Source organism: Phocoena phocoena, chromosome 8, assembly GCF_963924675.1.
Source record: "Phocoena phocoena chromosome 8, mPhoPho1.1, whole genome shotgun sequence".
NCBI lineage: Eukaryota > Metazoa > Chordata > Mammalia > Artiodactyla > Phocoenidae > Phocoena > Phocoena phocoena.
This window is the reverse complement of record NC_089226.1, coordinates 34,060,047-34,076,158: the sequence shown is the minus strand read 5'-3', so window position 1 is coordinate 34,076,158 and position 16,112 is coordinate 34,060,047. Positions and strand designations below refer to the sequence as shown.

Here is a 16,112-nt window from a genome sequence, read left to right as displayed (position 1 = left end):
AGAAAGGAGGATCAAGTACGGGCATGCTTCAATATATGAAATATTACTTTTCTAAAGTATTTTTTTCTTGTATGTAGGTTAGTTCAAGTTCAAAACACTTTTTTTTTTTTTTTTTTTTTTTGCGGTACGGGCCTCTCACCACCGCGGCCTCTCCCATCGCGGAGCACAGGCTCCGGACGCGCAGGCCCAGTGGCCATGGCTCACGGGCCCAGCCGCTCCGGGCACATGGGATCCTCCCAGACCGGGGCACGAACCCGTGTCCCCTGCATGGGCAGGCAGACTCTCAACCACTGCGCCACCAGGGAAGCCCAAAACACATTTTTAATAAACAAAAAGTATTATAAATTTTTGTCTAGTCTCCCAAGGAAGTTCATCTTTTATGATGCAAATGAAATACTGACCATTGACAAGGAAAAATAATAGCAACAGAAAAAGTCGCTTTCTCTTATTAAACTTACCAGGTCCTGTGCTAGGCGTTTTACATGCATTTTCCTAACAAAACCATGAAATAGGTGTTATTATCTGTACTATACAGTACAGGCACTTCAGATTTAGAAAGGTTAGTAACTTGCTCAAATTTGCTCAGACAGGAATGTGTAGGAGATTGTTTTTTGTTTTGTTCTGTAGGAGATTGTTTTGAATCCAGATCTGTGAGACTGCAAAGCCACTGTTCTCTCCATTATGCAAAGCAATCATAATACTCACAATTATGATAAAAGCACTAAAACAATGAAACAATGCAAATGCATTTAAAATCTTAACTGCTGCTACTTGACCATTATACACACACACACACACACACACACACACACACACACACACACACACAAGTTTATTGGGGGCAAATGAGTAGAAACAGTATAATACAGTGAAACACCTCTGAACTGATCATCTGAATACTAATCTTCCAATGCAGTTTCTTCTACAGCTAGCCGTATGATCTTGTATAAATCATATAATCTCTATGACATTAGTTTTCTGACCTGTAAACACAGGATAATTCTGTGTCCTAATCTGTAGTTATAAAACTCTGTTTGCCATGAATACATGTTCAATTCTAGTACCATGGACAGATGTCAAAAAACACTTAACTTGGCTACCCAATATATCCAAATGCCAATTTACCAAAAGGCAAACACAAAAGTAAAAATAAAAATACTCAATATAATTTTAAGCTTTCAGCTATCTTCTATGTTGTTAAGGATTTATTATTGATGTATTTAACAAATTTTCTGATTACTCCTTTCAAATGATTTGAAGATGACAGCTTTGAGTACTCCCTCAGAATGCTATTCATTTCAAGAACCAGGAATAACAGACTTTCAATGATCTGCCCCCTCACTACCTACTTCTCTAGCCTCAATTTCTCACTATTCCCAAATGTCTTCTAATGCTATTGCTTTCTTATTGCTTAGATGTATTTTTAATCTTCTCTTATCTCTTTGTAGACTTTTTTTCCTGCCTTTTCCAACTGGTGAACTCTACTTATCTTTAAATACTTAACTCAGCATCACCTTCTCCTAAAAACCTTCCTTAAACCACCAGACAGAATTAAACTCTCTTTTGTATTCCCATAGCCCCTTATGTATATTCCATTGCTGCATATAACACATACATTGCATTTACTTACATATCTGTCTAAGCTGTAAGCTCCCTGTACCTAGCTCAGAATGTGACATACAGAAGGCAGTCAATAAACATTTGAAATCCTTGATTGAATATCAAATGTTTAAACATCTGATATTGTTCCCAGGTATTTTATAGGCAAGAGGGTCACAGCAACAGTCAAATTATTGAAACACAGAAACCTCAAGCAGTAGTCCCACTCCCTGATGCTGGAGTCTATATTATTGAAGTTCGAGCATGCAGTGAAGGAGGGGATGGAACCGCTAGCTCCCAAATCAGGGTCTCATCATATTCAGGTAAGTTTTGACACAATAGGCTTAATTTGATAACCACTAACAATATTAAGATGATGTAAAACTCATCAAAATTAACACGATGGACTGCATAATTCAGAGACTTTGAAGTTTCTCTTATTTTACTCTGATTTGCTATATGATCCTCCAATTAATACAAACCATGGCAGCCCACTCACAACTGTGGAATTTCTACAAATCTAGAAAAGAGTTAACATTTTCATTAAAATATTTTTATTTGTGAAATTCCCCTGTCTATCCTGATCTCAAGTAGTGTCTTGCTGGTCATTTGTGCTTTTCAATATTGCTTTTAACCAGTATTTTACTAATTTAATATATTATACCCATTTCTCTATTGTCATGATTGCCTTTATCATTAGATAATGGAAAGTGAGGGACAGGAAAGTTTAAAGGGAATGCTTTTTAAATTAAAATTTGATTGTGTTTATTGATTTCAAAATAAATTATAAATTTCATTGAATATCTTTGTTTTGGGTTTTTTTTTCTTTTTCCAGCTTTATTGAAATATAATTGAGATATAGCATTGTATAAGTTTAAGGTGTACAACAGTTGATTTGATACACTTGTATATTGCAAATATGTACACAGATTTATTGCAAAAATATAGCTAATACCTCCATCACATCATATAACTGCTATTTCTTTTTTGTAGTGAGAACATTTAAAATCTACATTCTTAACAACTTTCAAGTATATATTACAGTTTTGTTAATTACAATCACTATGCTATATATTAGATCTCTAGAACTTATTTGAGCATCATTGTTATTATTAGCAATATTAATAATTTCTAGCTTTGACTGAGCCCTTGCTATATGTAAGGCACGGTCATAAGTGCTTTACTTACATCATCTTATTTAATCCTCTTAACAATCTATGAGGTAGGTTGCATTATTCTTGTTTTACAGAGAAAATTTAAGTAACTTGCCTAAGATCACACTATTACTAAGTAGAAGAACCAGGATTCAACCCCATTGCCATCATTATTACACCAGCAAGAGAAAACTGATTAAAGGAAGGGAGATTTTTACAAATTCAGAAGAAAGTAGTCATTTCATTGAGATAGTCAAAAAAGAAAGGAAAAGATTTCATTAAACAAATGTCTCATTGAGAAAATATTGGGCAATTTTTATTAAGGCCTTGTATAAAAATGTTTAATGTACATTTAATTAATAGGTAATTATGAATATTATTTATTGAGCAGTCATTCTCAAGCAGAAGCATCAACCTAAAGGGAAGTATCCAATGATATTCTGTAGAGCTCTGAATGTGGCTTTATTATATTCAATGTATTGCTCAACTTAGGTTAAGACCAGAGGCATTTCTTATGATTGTTATTTGATGCCACAAAGTGAGATAGAAGGAAAACATAGTGGAGAAAATAATATGATAGACTGAAACTTTGAGGAAAAGCTGTTGCCATAATACTTGGTAAGTAAATTCTTGCATAAAAATATAAGATGAGATAAAGGACATTATTGGGACAATTGATAAATTTGAATAATGTCTGTAAATTAGATAATATTATATCAACATTAATTTCCTGTTTTTAAAAATTGTACTGTGGTATACAAGAAAATGTCTTATGTTTAGGATCTGCACATTAAAGTATTTAGGGGTAAAGGTACATCATGTCTTCAACTTACTTTCAAATGTTTCAGGAAATAAACGTATGTATTTATAGGGAGAATAATAGAGCAAGAAGATAAAACATAAACATTTAAGGAATCTGGATGAATTATTTATTTTATTCTCACTACTTTTTGTGCATCTAAAATTATTTAAAAATGAATATTTAAAAATAAAAATCACACGATACAGAAAATCTGACTTTTTCAGAAATTCAGGTGAAAAGACCTGAGAACTTAAATACATTGTGGCCACACAATATTTAATACACTTTATGATTTATTTATAAAATTATAGTTTCAAGAGCAAGAAAAGTAATAATGTCTCTACACTGATTCATTCACAATTGAAATGTTCAGATTTTCAAGAGCACATTGAAGAACTAATGATTATTTCTGAAAAGTGAAAAAGATGACAACTCTCTGCCTGCTTGATAAGTCTTAAATTTCTAATAACAACAATACAAAGAGCATTTACTGCACTCTGGTCATGTTCTTTGTATTGTGCTAGCTGTTTTCTATATGTCATTTTATTTTATTCTCCTAGCAAACTTATGAGTTAAGTATTTTATTATTCTCTGACTCTCCAAAATTCCTTTCAACTGTAACACAATCAGATTCTAAAGTATCATCCAAATAATATCACCCCCAAGATTGAAAGTACTTACAAACACCTTGATTCTCCCATTTATATTTTAATTAACTTGTAACTTCTATTCCATAAAAAAAAATGTATCAACTTTCATGTTTTAGTTAATAAAACACTTTGGCCAGTACAACCCATTTCCTGAGTTTTAATGAAGTGAAATCTCATGGTATTTTCTTAGACCGATAAAACATGAGCAACGATTGATTTCCTTCTTATCTTTTTCCAAAAACCAAAAGCCTAAGAAGTTGAATGACCTGCTCAAGTGAAATAGTTAGTTTTATATCTGGGACTAGAACTTAGTCCAATGTTTGTTGTTGTTTGTGTTTTGTTTTGTTTTGTTTTGCTATGCTGAAATAGCTTATTTTTGCTTTGTGGATTCTATGTGGAATTTGAGATATAGATCCTACTTAGCATTATGAAAGTGAGGGGTTTCTTGTAAAAATGTAATGTAAGTTGACTTAACAAGGATGCAGCCACTCTCAAATAAACAGAAAGAATGTTTTCACAGTCACTTATTAAGCATGCACATATCACTCCAGTGAGGCTTTGTCATCATGCCTTTCTTATAGCTCACGTGCGGCCATGCACTTCACAATGACCCCATTTTGTACAAGTTGAAATATATGTAATACTCCCCAATATGTTGAATAATAGCTTTTATTAGTGCCTTAGCTGTAACAGTTTTCAAAGGAAAGAAGATTTGCTGCTTTTAGAGTGTGTATATGTTTAGTTTATCAAACAAAAGTTTCTTCAGCTCTTAAAGAAGCATCTGAAAAATAAATTTAGACTCTATCCTGTAACAAAAATCACACCCAGAATCCTGTTACACTCAGTTTGGTCAGAGAGGATAACATGACAGAAGAATAATTCCAAAAATCAATTCATGCATTTTATTATTAGTCTATCATGGTTTTAATCAAGGCCAATCATTGTTTTAATAGAGACAACATATAAGAGCATCTCTTTCCACTAAAACCTAGCTCAATGACTCTAAACAAGTTTCTATAATCTTTTTAAGCCCTGGTACCATCTGCAACACCAGGATAAATATTAGCACTTACTACATAGGAATGTTGTGAAGATCAAATTAAATAACATGTATGAAGGGCTTTGTACAGTACTTGGCATATAATAAGCCTTCATTAAATATCAATCATGATGATGATACTTCCAAAGACCTCTGGCTTGAAGAAACATTCCTGAAGTTAGGTCTAAGGATCGTACTTAGCTTGTGAATTTATGGAGCTATCAAAACTTCTTCAGACTAATACATTCAAGTCAGTGAGTTTAATCAAGCAACCATCCTAATACATTAACTGTATACAATGCTTTTGTCTAAAGAAGGAAGAACTTCTCCTGAGTAGAGGTAAGATTAATGAAAGATGCCTTTTCTTTGCCAAGTTTGGCATGAGAACCTATAATTTAAACCTGCTCAATTGAAACAGTCAAATCAATCAAGGACCCATAAGTAAATTAAATAAATTAATATTTTATTACTAAATTTAAAAATTTACTTTAAAAAAAATAAATTATGAATTCTTGTTGCCACAAACTTTTGCTAATTATTTTTACTCCATTTCCAATTATTTTATTTTCATACGTGGAATTTGGGATATTTTCCATCAGTGCATCATGTTGAAAATTATACTGAATCTCCTGATGAGGTGTATTTGTTTGACATGACACAGCCTTTTTAACACAATATTCCATATACACTTCTGCCCTCCATATACCTCTTGAGAACCCCAGGTAATATCTTGTTTCATAAGCACAAGGAACGCTGTCATCAGAAAGAGGATTGATGTTGCATTCATTTATCTTAACACACCTAAAACAACTCTTTTCTAGCTCAGGCAAAACCAAAATAATTTTGTCCATATAATGCTTCTCTTTTCCACAGGTGGGAAAGTCACTAGTGCTCAGTCAACCCTCCACACTCTTTCCACGTCCTCGTCATCAGTAACGTTGCTTTTGGCATTGATGATTCCTTCAACCTCTTGGTGAAAACTACAGACTTAATTTGCTTTTCTTTGCTTTAGCTTGATAACAGCAGTGAATAGAGTGTAATGTAAGTGGAGACCCAGGACCTTGAGATAAGCGTAAAAACTTGGAACTACACATGTTGCACTTACAGGAGGTTGGGGGGAATATTACTTATCCGTCAGGTTTCTCTTTGGTTTTTGTAAATGGAGAGGACAGTTATTGGTCCAATAAAAATATGCAGATTGTACGTAATAAATTTTGTAAGCAAAGGTAATTTCTGTCAAATGTATTCTTTACTTTTTTAGTATGTTGGAATTTGACTTTATATCTGATGACCCTGAGTGTGTGCCATCCATTTGTTAAGCAAGTGGTCTCTAGCAGATCTGTTTCAAACACAAATACAAAACTAAGAATGAAAAATTTGCTTAAGACTCCAAGTCTACTGTTCTTCATTTTTCCTTTGGCTGACTATTCCAATTGACAAAGCAGCAGGAGATATAAAAAAAAATACTTCAACTGTGTGGTCCATTATAGGATAAGTACACAAAAATTTTCTCAGAAAATATTGTATGATTGTATCATGAAATAGCAAAATTTGTCAATATGCTATTCTATATGCATCCCTAGAGCAAGTTATTAGGATAGGGAATAAGCCATTTACATTAGTGCAAGGTAAATAGAAAGTGAGTCCAAATGAACTGAAGTGCTATTGTTTTTCATCAAGTACTATGTTATCTAGCTGCAAATATAGTAAATGTTTATTTTTAATAACAAAATATAAAGTCACAAAATATATATATATGATCACTAAAAGCTGAAGATACTGACATGCTGCTAAGGGTGCTAGCTTGAAAATGAAATGAATATGGGACACAGCTTCCCCATTTCCCCACCTACTGCCAAAAAAGGTGTTGAATTAGGCCCAAGGTTTTCTTCTAACTGCAAATAATTTTAAGGACAATGAAAATCTGTTCTGCAAGTAATTTTGCATAGAGATAGTCTATGGATTAAAATGGTTCAAGCATAAAAAATGTTGATTTTTTTAAAGAGTTCCATGCATCACATGCCATTAATAAAATCTTACCAACTATTAAATAAAGAGGACCTCTTGGATAAATTGATTTTTTTTTTAATTAATCAGTGTGTGGAAACATGGCCTCAATACAGGGGATCAGCTAGTCCATCTAGCCATACACTGCTTAGGAGGTAATACCCATTTGCTCTTTGAGGACTCAACTTGAACCTAAGTGATCCTAGATAGTTGTCGGAAAGTGAGGTGAAAGTTTTCTATGTGATATTTTACAGATATTCTAACCAGTATGAGAACATGCCAGAGTTCACATTAGACCCAAGAAGATTCCTGAAGGGATAGTTATTACAAAGCCATATGCCAAAAAATAGCCTGGAGAAACTACCATTTTACAGGTGTTGTTAATATGAGAACAAAAGGTAGATTCTTTTCTTTTCCTTTATAAAATCTAAACCTGCTAATTCTATTCACATCTTTAACAGCAAGCAAAAGGAAGCAGTATTGAGCTCAAACTGCCAGCTCTAGAGGCTAATCTTTGTAGAACCAGAAGAGAGATTGGAGTTTCTGTTCTGAACATCCTCAGAAATTGGGTTCAGAGACACAGAACCACTCTTTGACTCATCTTCTTTGGGGGAGATTATGCTCAAGACAACCCTAAACCAACAAGAAGTGATTTAGAAGCCTATTTTGGTTAATAGATTATTATAGTAAATTACCACGGATGGTGAATATCAAAGCCTGTGAATAATGACAACCAAGTGGCCTTCCTTGAGTACCTCCTTTGGAGTGCGAGAGGCTGGACTTTGCATATAGAGGGATGGTAACTGTTTTGCAGGCAAAATATGAGTTCCCTCCAAGTATGGTATAGCTTGCAGGAGCAGATTGTGCATCTGAAAAAACTGCAGCAAGAATATTAAAGAATGGGCAATAATTTTTACTTCATATTTGATGAATAAAATCATTTTCTTCATTTTCCATGGCGTTTCATACTAGATTTAGCGGACTTTAAGAATTGAATTATTACTAAAACTCATAAAACAAAGCCCAATGAAATATGATGTCAATACATGGCAAATTCAAATTAACCAATATTTCTGACTAGCTGATGGATGGTGTATATCTGACAGAATATTTAAATACAGAATGTCTGATATATTCTTACAGGAATCAGCGATATGGGATGGTTTAATGCAACATGCACAGAATATGTATTCTGCATCATAAACCTATTAAAAACAGGTTTTAAAATGTTTATGTACTTATGTATTACATACTTGTTACTTTGTAGAAAGCAGAGCAGCATTCCTTATCAAGGTACATTATACTGAGTCAGCTTTTTCTTGGATGGAATAGTAACCACACAGTCTTAAATCACTAAACAGACTGTAGTTTTATATAACGTCAGTTGAACTCTGAAGAAAAAGACTCCTCCTAATTAAAAATCTCATGAAATTGAATGCCTTGCATACCCAAATGAAGGTACTGTGGACCCCATGTCAAACCGTTAAATATATTGTATGCAGTCTGTATATATACTATATATAATGGTATATACCATGTGGAAGGCACAGTCAGATAATAGTTCTGTGTACTGTTCTTGTAACATTAGATCTTTTTAATAAATAATTCTCTTTTTATTGTCTTTTATCTTCTCTCCTGTCAGCTACATGAGTAACATTATTTTATGCAAACCACAATATGCTCATAATTATGGTAGTGTTTTCACACTGAAAATATCACTATGTTAGGACTCTGCATGTTGTTATCACCTTAGGTTCAAAAATCTTTATAGAGGTCCATGGTAGTTTCAACTTGAAAACTGAAAGCTATGTCAAAGAATAAACCAGCAAAGAAGCAAGTACAAATGAGATAAATTCAGAGTTAAACTCATGTTTATTTATTCTCAAGAAGAATCCATTAAATTAGTTTTATAAACAGTTTATTAAATACATACTTCTCTTTTTTCTAAGAGCAGTATATCCCAATCTATACCAGATACAATTCTCATAGACAGAGTTTTTGTGCCAGCAGTTTTGTGTTTCCTTAGTACCAAGTATACATCTCTATTATACCAGCAATCACATGATGTTACAATGATTTCTATATAAATGTTTCTTCTCCACTATCTAGGTTATGAGATCCTCCAAGGGAGACTATATTATGTTCATCTTAGAATTTCTCTCACTAGTGCCAAGCATAATACCTAGCACATATCAAGTGAGCAATTGATTGGATTTAATTTCATGTTGGACTTTAAAATTTCCTTCAGAGCAAGATTCCAAAAGCCATCCAAATCACCTGGGAACCTAAAGCTCAGAGTCTGATTCAGTAGGTCAGAGACAAGGGAACTCTTATTTTCAAAATCTTCTCAAACACAAAATGATACAACTCTGTTGAAGGGAACTTGGCAATAACCAATAAAATTTTATATGGATTTACACTTTGACCTAGCAATCCTATGTCAAGGAATATATTCCTAAGGTAGACTACAAAAATATGCAATTTTAGGTGAATAAATAAGGTGCAGAACAGTGAGTATATGCTCCCTTTTGTGGAAGAAGTGGGAAAAATACAAACACATATTTGCTAATATTCTCTAAAATAAATAATGGAAGAATAAACTAAAAACTAATAAATATTGTTAGTTACTAAGGAAGTGGAGAATTGGATGTGGGAACAAATATGCAAGCAAGCTCTTTCTCAATGTACTTGTTTCATAGTTTTGAGTTTGGAACTATATACATGTTTTACACTAATTTAAAAATCAAACAAAAAGGAAAAAACAAAGCAATCTCCAAAAAATAAGAATAAATGGAAAATTAACTATATATCACATGACTGAGAAGTTAAATTTTTTCTTTATAAAAGAATTATAACCACAAAGATAAGTTTTTTACGTGGGCTTCTCACTGTTGTGGCCTCTCCCATTGTGGAGCACAGACTCCGGACGCACAGGCTCAGCGGCCATGGCTCACGGGCCCAGCCGCTCCACGGCATGTGGGATCTTCCCGGACCGGGGCACGAACCTGTGTCCCCTGCATCGGCAGGCGGACTCCCAACTACTGCATCACCAGGGAAGCCCCAAGATAAGTATTTTAATTCAGTATTTTGACAGTATGGAACTGTCATGTCCTATGTCATGCCTCTAATGAGACGTACATACCAAGGACAAACCACACACACACAGACACACACAGACATACACACACATCTAAACCTACATTCATTGGTCTTCTTGTGAGTAATATAATTAGTATAATTGTTTTTGAAATAGCCAGTATGTACATTTAAATGTTAAAATTATTAAAAGAGCATACTTTCAGAATAAACAAATAGAGATACATACATATATAAAATAAAACCTGTAATCTTTGACTTAGAAATATCAGTATGAATTCATGGTTTATTTAACATTTTTCTTTAAAATGCCTGTTTATTAGCTTTGTTCACTGTAAAGGTTTATAAGAACAATGAACACCTGTAATGGACAAATAATACAAATAATGAATAAACAGTGCACAACTTGTGGTTTCCAAATTCCATTCACCACTAAAAGAAACCTTCTTGGGGAAATAGCTGATTTAAGGTCTCAGTAGGAATGTACAGGATGAGATTGGGACTCATCGTGGTTATAAAGGCTATCATTTAAGTGGAGACTTAATCACATCCCATTAGAAAAGACAGGATAACTTGAGCTCATAAAGAACAATGACAGCAATGAATTGAAACATGTATAATATATAAAAAATTATTATTTCACACTAATAAATGCAAAATCAATAATTTTCTTTGCTGGATACAAGATTCATCATTCTGGGAATTGCTGTAATATAAAAAAGGGAAATAATTTAAGTATTTTGCCTTTCCTATAGGGACTGTGTTTCAGGACAATCAAATAATTCATGAAGGATAGCTCTACTTTACAAAATAATCACAGTTAATAAATGCAAAAGGAGTCATAGAATTAAAAAAATAACAAATACTTTACTCAGGGAATGATTATTAGTAGATGTTAAAACCATTAGGTAAAGTGCTGATGAAGAACATTTCAGTAGAAATATCAGTCTGCCATCATCTGAACCCACTGATTTTTACATCATTGAAAGGAAGACACACAGACACTTAGTACATCCTGATATGATAGAATGAGATGTACACAGCACTACATCTTATTTCTTTCAATAAAAGAAACTTTTGTTCTTAGAAAAACATATATCATGCCACATTGTTGTGCTCTACTTTGTTTTCCAATATTTATGTAACAGTAATAATACTGAGTCATATCTTTTTTTTTTACATGAAGTATTTTAATCATTATTTGTATCATTTTAAAACATTATACTAAGGTGAATCCCATTTATTGCACACAGCATCTCTTCTCAAATGCCCCAAACGCTACCCAAAGCCTTGGCTTAAATGATTGTTTTTTTTTTACATGTTTATTGGAGTATAATTGCTTTACAATGGTGTGTTAGTTTCTGCTTTACATCACAGTGAATCAGTTATACATACACATATGTTCCCACAACTCTTCCCTCTTGCATCTCCCGCCCTCCCAACCTCCCCATCCCACCCCTCCAGGTGGTCACAAAGTACTGAGCTGATCTCCCTGTGCTATGCGGCTACTTCCCACTAGCTACCTATTTTACATTTGGTAGTGTATATATGTCCATGCCACTTTGTTACAGCCTACTTTCCCCCTCCCCATATTCTCAAGTCCATTCTCTAGTAAGTCTGTGTCTTTATTCCTGCCCTACCCCTAGGTTCTTCATGACTTTTTTTTTTTTTTCTTAAATTCCATATGTATGTGTTAGCATACGGTATTTGTCTTTCTCTTTCTGACTTACTTCACTCTGTATGACAGACTCTAGGTCCATCCACCTCATTACAAATAGCTCAATTATGTTTCTTTTTATGGCTGAGTAATTTTCCATTGTATATATGTGCCACATCTTCTTTATCCATTCATCCAATGATGGACACTTCGGTTGTTTCCGTCTCCGGGATATTGTAAATAGAGCTGCAATGAACACTTTTGTACATGACTCTCTTTGAATTATGGTTTTCTCAGGGTATATGCCTAGTAGTGGGATTGCTGGGTCATATGGTAGTTCTATTTGTAGTTTTTGAAGGACCCTCCATACTGTTCTACATAGTGGCTGTACCAATTCACATTCCCACCAGCAGTGCAGGAGTGTTCCCTTTTCTCCACACTCTCTCCAGCATTTATTGTTTCTAGATTTTTTGATGATGCCCATTCCGACTGGTGTGAGATGATATTTCATTGTAGTTTTGATTTGCACTTCTCTAATGATGATGCATTTCTCTTAATGATGTTGAGCATTCTTTCATGTGTTTGTTGGCATTCTGTATATCTTCTTTGGAGAAATGTCTATTTAGGTCTTCTGTCCATTTTTGGAATGGATTGTTTGTTTTTTTGTTATTGAGCTGCATGAGCTGTTTGTAAATATTGGAGATTAATCCTTTGTCAATTGCTTCTTTTGCAAATATTTTCTCCCATTCTCAGGATTGTCTTTTGGTCTTGTTTATGGTTTCCTTTGTTGTGCAAAAGCTTTGAAGATTCATTAGCTCCCACTTGTTTATTTTTGTTTTTGTTTCCATTTCTCTAGGAGGTGGGTCAAAAAGGATCTTGCTGTGATTTATGTCATAGAGTTTTCTGCCTATGTTTTCATCTAAGAGTTTGATAGTTTCTGGACTTATATTTAGGTCTTTAATCCATTTTGAGCTTATTTTTGTGTATGGTGTTAGGGAGTGATCTAATCTCATACTTTTACATGTACCTGTCCAGTTTTCCCAGCACCACTTATTGAAGAGGCTGTCCTTTATCCACTGTACATTTCTGACTCCTTTATCAAAGATAAGGTGACCATATGTGCGTGGGTTTAGCTCTGGGCTTTCTATCCTGTTCCATTGATCTATCTCTCTTTTTTTGTGTCAGTATCATACTGTCTTGATTACTGTAGCTTTGTAGTATAGTCTGAAGTCAGGGACCCTGATCCCTCCAGCTCCGTTTTTCATATTCAAGATTGCTTTGGCTATTTGCGGTCTTTTGTGTTTCCATAAAAATTGTGAAATTTTTTTGCTCTAGTTCTGTGAAAAATGCCAGTGGTAGTTTCATATGGATTGTATTGAATCTGTAGATTGCTTTGGGTAGTAGAGTCATTTTCACAATGTTGATTCTTCCAATCCAAGAACATGGTACATCTCTCCATCTATTTGTAACATCTTTAATTTCTTTTATCAGTGTCTCATAATTTTCTGCATACACGTTTTCTGTCTCCTTAGGTAAGTTTATTCCTAGATATTTTATTCTTATTGTTGCAATGGTAAATGGGAGTGTTTTCTTGATTTCACTTTCAGACTTTTCATCATTAGTGTATATGAATGCCAGAGATTTCTGTACATTAATTTTGTATCCTGCTACTTTACCAAATTTATTGAATAGCTCTAGTAGTTTTCTGGTAGCATCTTTAGGATTCTCTATGTATAGTATCATCATCTGCAAGCAGTGACAGCTTTACTTCTTTTTTTCCCATTTGGATTCCTTTTATTTCCTTTTCTTCTCTGATTGCTATGGCTAGAACTTCCAAAACTATGTTGAATAAGAGTGGTGAGAGTGGGCAGCCTTGTCTTGTTCCTGATCTTAGTGGAAATGATTTCAGTTTTTCACCATTGAGGACGATGTTGGCTGTCGGTTTGTCATATATGGCCTTTATTATGTTGAGGAAAGTTCCCTCTATGCCTACTTTCTGCAGGGTTTTTATCATAAATCGGTATTGAATTTTGTCAAAAGTTTTCTCTGCATCTATTGTGATGATCACATGTTTTTTCTCCTTCAATTTGTTAATATGATGTACCACAGTCATTGATTTGCATATATTGAAGAATCCTTGCATTCCTGGAATAAACCCCACTTGATCATGGTGTGTGATCCTTTTAATGTGCTGTTGGATTCTGTTTGCTAGTATTTTGTTGAGGATGTTTACATCTATGTTCATCAGTAATATTGGCCTGAAATTTTCTTTCTTTGTGACATCCTTGTCTGGTTTTGGTATCAAGGTGATGGTGGCCTCGTATAATGAGTTTGGAAGTGTTCCTCCCTCTTCTATATTTTGGAAGAATTTCTGAAGGATAGGTGTTAGCTCTTCTCTAAATGTTTGATAGAATTCACCTGTGAAGGCATCTGGTTCTGGGCTTTTGTTTGTTGGAAGATTTTTAATCACAGTTTCAATTTCAGTGCTTGTGATTGGTCTGTTCATATTTTCTATTTCTTCCTGATTCAGTCTTGGCAGGTTGTGCATTTCTAAGAATTTGTCCATTTCTTTCAGGTTGTCCATTTTATTGGCATAATGTTGCTTGTAATAATCTTTCATGATCTCTTCTATTTCTGCAGTGTCAGCTGTTACTTCTCCCTTTTCATTTCTAATTCTATTGATTTGAGTCTTCTCCCTTTTCTTCTTGATGAGTGTGGCTAATGGTTTATCAATTTTGTTTATCTTCTCAAAGAACCAGCTTTTAGTTTCATTATCTTTTCTATTGTTTCCTTCATTTATTTTTCATTTATTTCTGATCTGATTATTATGATTTCTTTCCTTCAGTTAACTTTGGGGTTTTTTTGTTCTTCTTTCTCTAATTGCTTTAGGTGCAAGTTTAGGTTGTTTATTCGAGATGTTTCCTGTTACTTAAGGTAGGCTTGTATTGCTATAAACTTCCCTCTTAGAACTGCTTTTGCTGCATCCCATAGGTTTTGGGTCGTTGTGTCTCCACTGTCATTTGTTTCTAGCTATTTTTTTTATTTCCTCTTTGATTTCTTCAGTGATCACTTCGGTATTAAGTAGTGTATTGTTTAGCCTCCATGTGTCTGTATTTTTTACAGTTTTTTTCCTGTAATTGATATCTAGTCACATAGCGTTCTGGTTGGAAAAGATACTTGATAAATTTAAATTTTCTTAAATTTACCAAGGCTTGATTTGTGACCCAGGATATGATCTATCCTGGAGAATGTTCCATGGAAACTTGAGAAAAATGTGTATTGTGTTGTTTTTGGATGGAATGTCCTATAAATATCAATTAAGTCCATCTTGTTTAATGTATCATTTAAAGCTTGTGTTTCCTTATTTATTTTCATTTTGGATGATTTGTCCTTTGATGAAAGTGGGGTGTTAATATCCCCTACTATGAATGTGTTACTGTCGATTTCCCCTTTTATGGCTGTTAGTATTTGCCTTATGTATTGAGGTGCTCCTATGTTGGGTGCAGAAATATTTACAATTGTTATGTCTTCTTCTTGGATCGATCCCTTGATCATTATGTAGTGTCCTTCTTTGTCTCTTCTAATAGTCTTTATTTTAAAGTCTATTTTGTCTGATATGAGAATTGCTACTTCAGCTTTCTTTTGGTTTCCATTTGCATGGAATATCTTTATCCATCCCTTTACTTTCAGTCTGTATGTGTCTCTAGGTCTGAGGTGGGTCTCTTGTAGACAACATATATATGGGTCTTCTTTTTGTATCCTTTCAGCCAATCTGTGTCTTTTGGTGGGAGCATTTAGTACATTTACATTTAAGGTAATTATCAATATGTATGTTCCTATTCCCATTTCCTTAATTCTTTTGGGTTCATTATTGTACGTCTTTTCCTTCTCTTGTGTTTCTTGTCTAGAGAAGTTCCTTTAGCATTTGTTGTAAAGCTGGTTTGGTGGTGCTGAACTCTCTCAGCTCTTTCTTGTCTGTAAATGTTTTAATTTCTACATCAAATCTGAATGAGATCCTTGCTGGGTAGAGTAATCTTGGTTACAGGTTTTCTCCTTCATCACTTTAAATATGTCCTGCCAGTCCCTTCTGGCTTGCAGAGTTTCTGCT

The 16,112-nt window shown here is 34.0% G+C and overlaps 1 protein-coding gene across 1 annotated transcript in view; it reads left to right on the top strand.

Moving 5' to 3' along the window:
- CNTN5 (contactin 5) overlaps window positions 1-8,877 on the top strand; it is a 1,437,259-nt gene extending 1,428,382 nt beyond the window's left edge. Inside the window, exons 24-25 of the mRNA XM_065881340.1 lie at window positions 1,754-1,922; window positions 6,118-8,877. Of these exons, the coding sequence (XP_065737412.1) occupies window positions 1,754-1,922; window positions 6,118-6,221 (273 nt within the window). The 3' untranslated portion in view covers window positions 6,222-8,877. The remainder of the gene's footprint in view (window positions 1-1,753; window positions 1,923-6,117) is intronic.
- The last annotated feature ends 7,235 nt before the right edge of the window (window positions 8,878-16,112 follow it).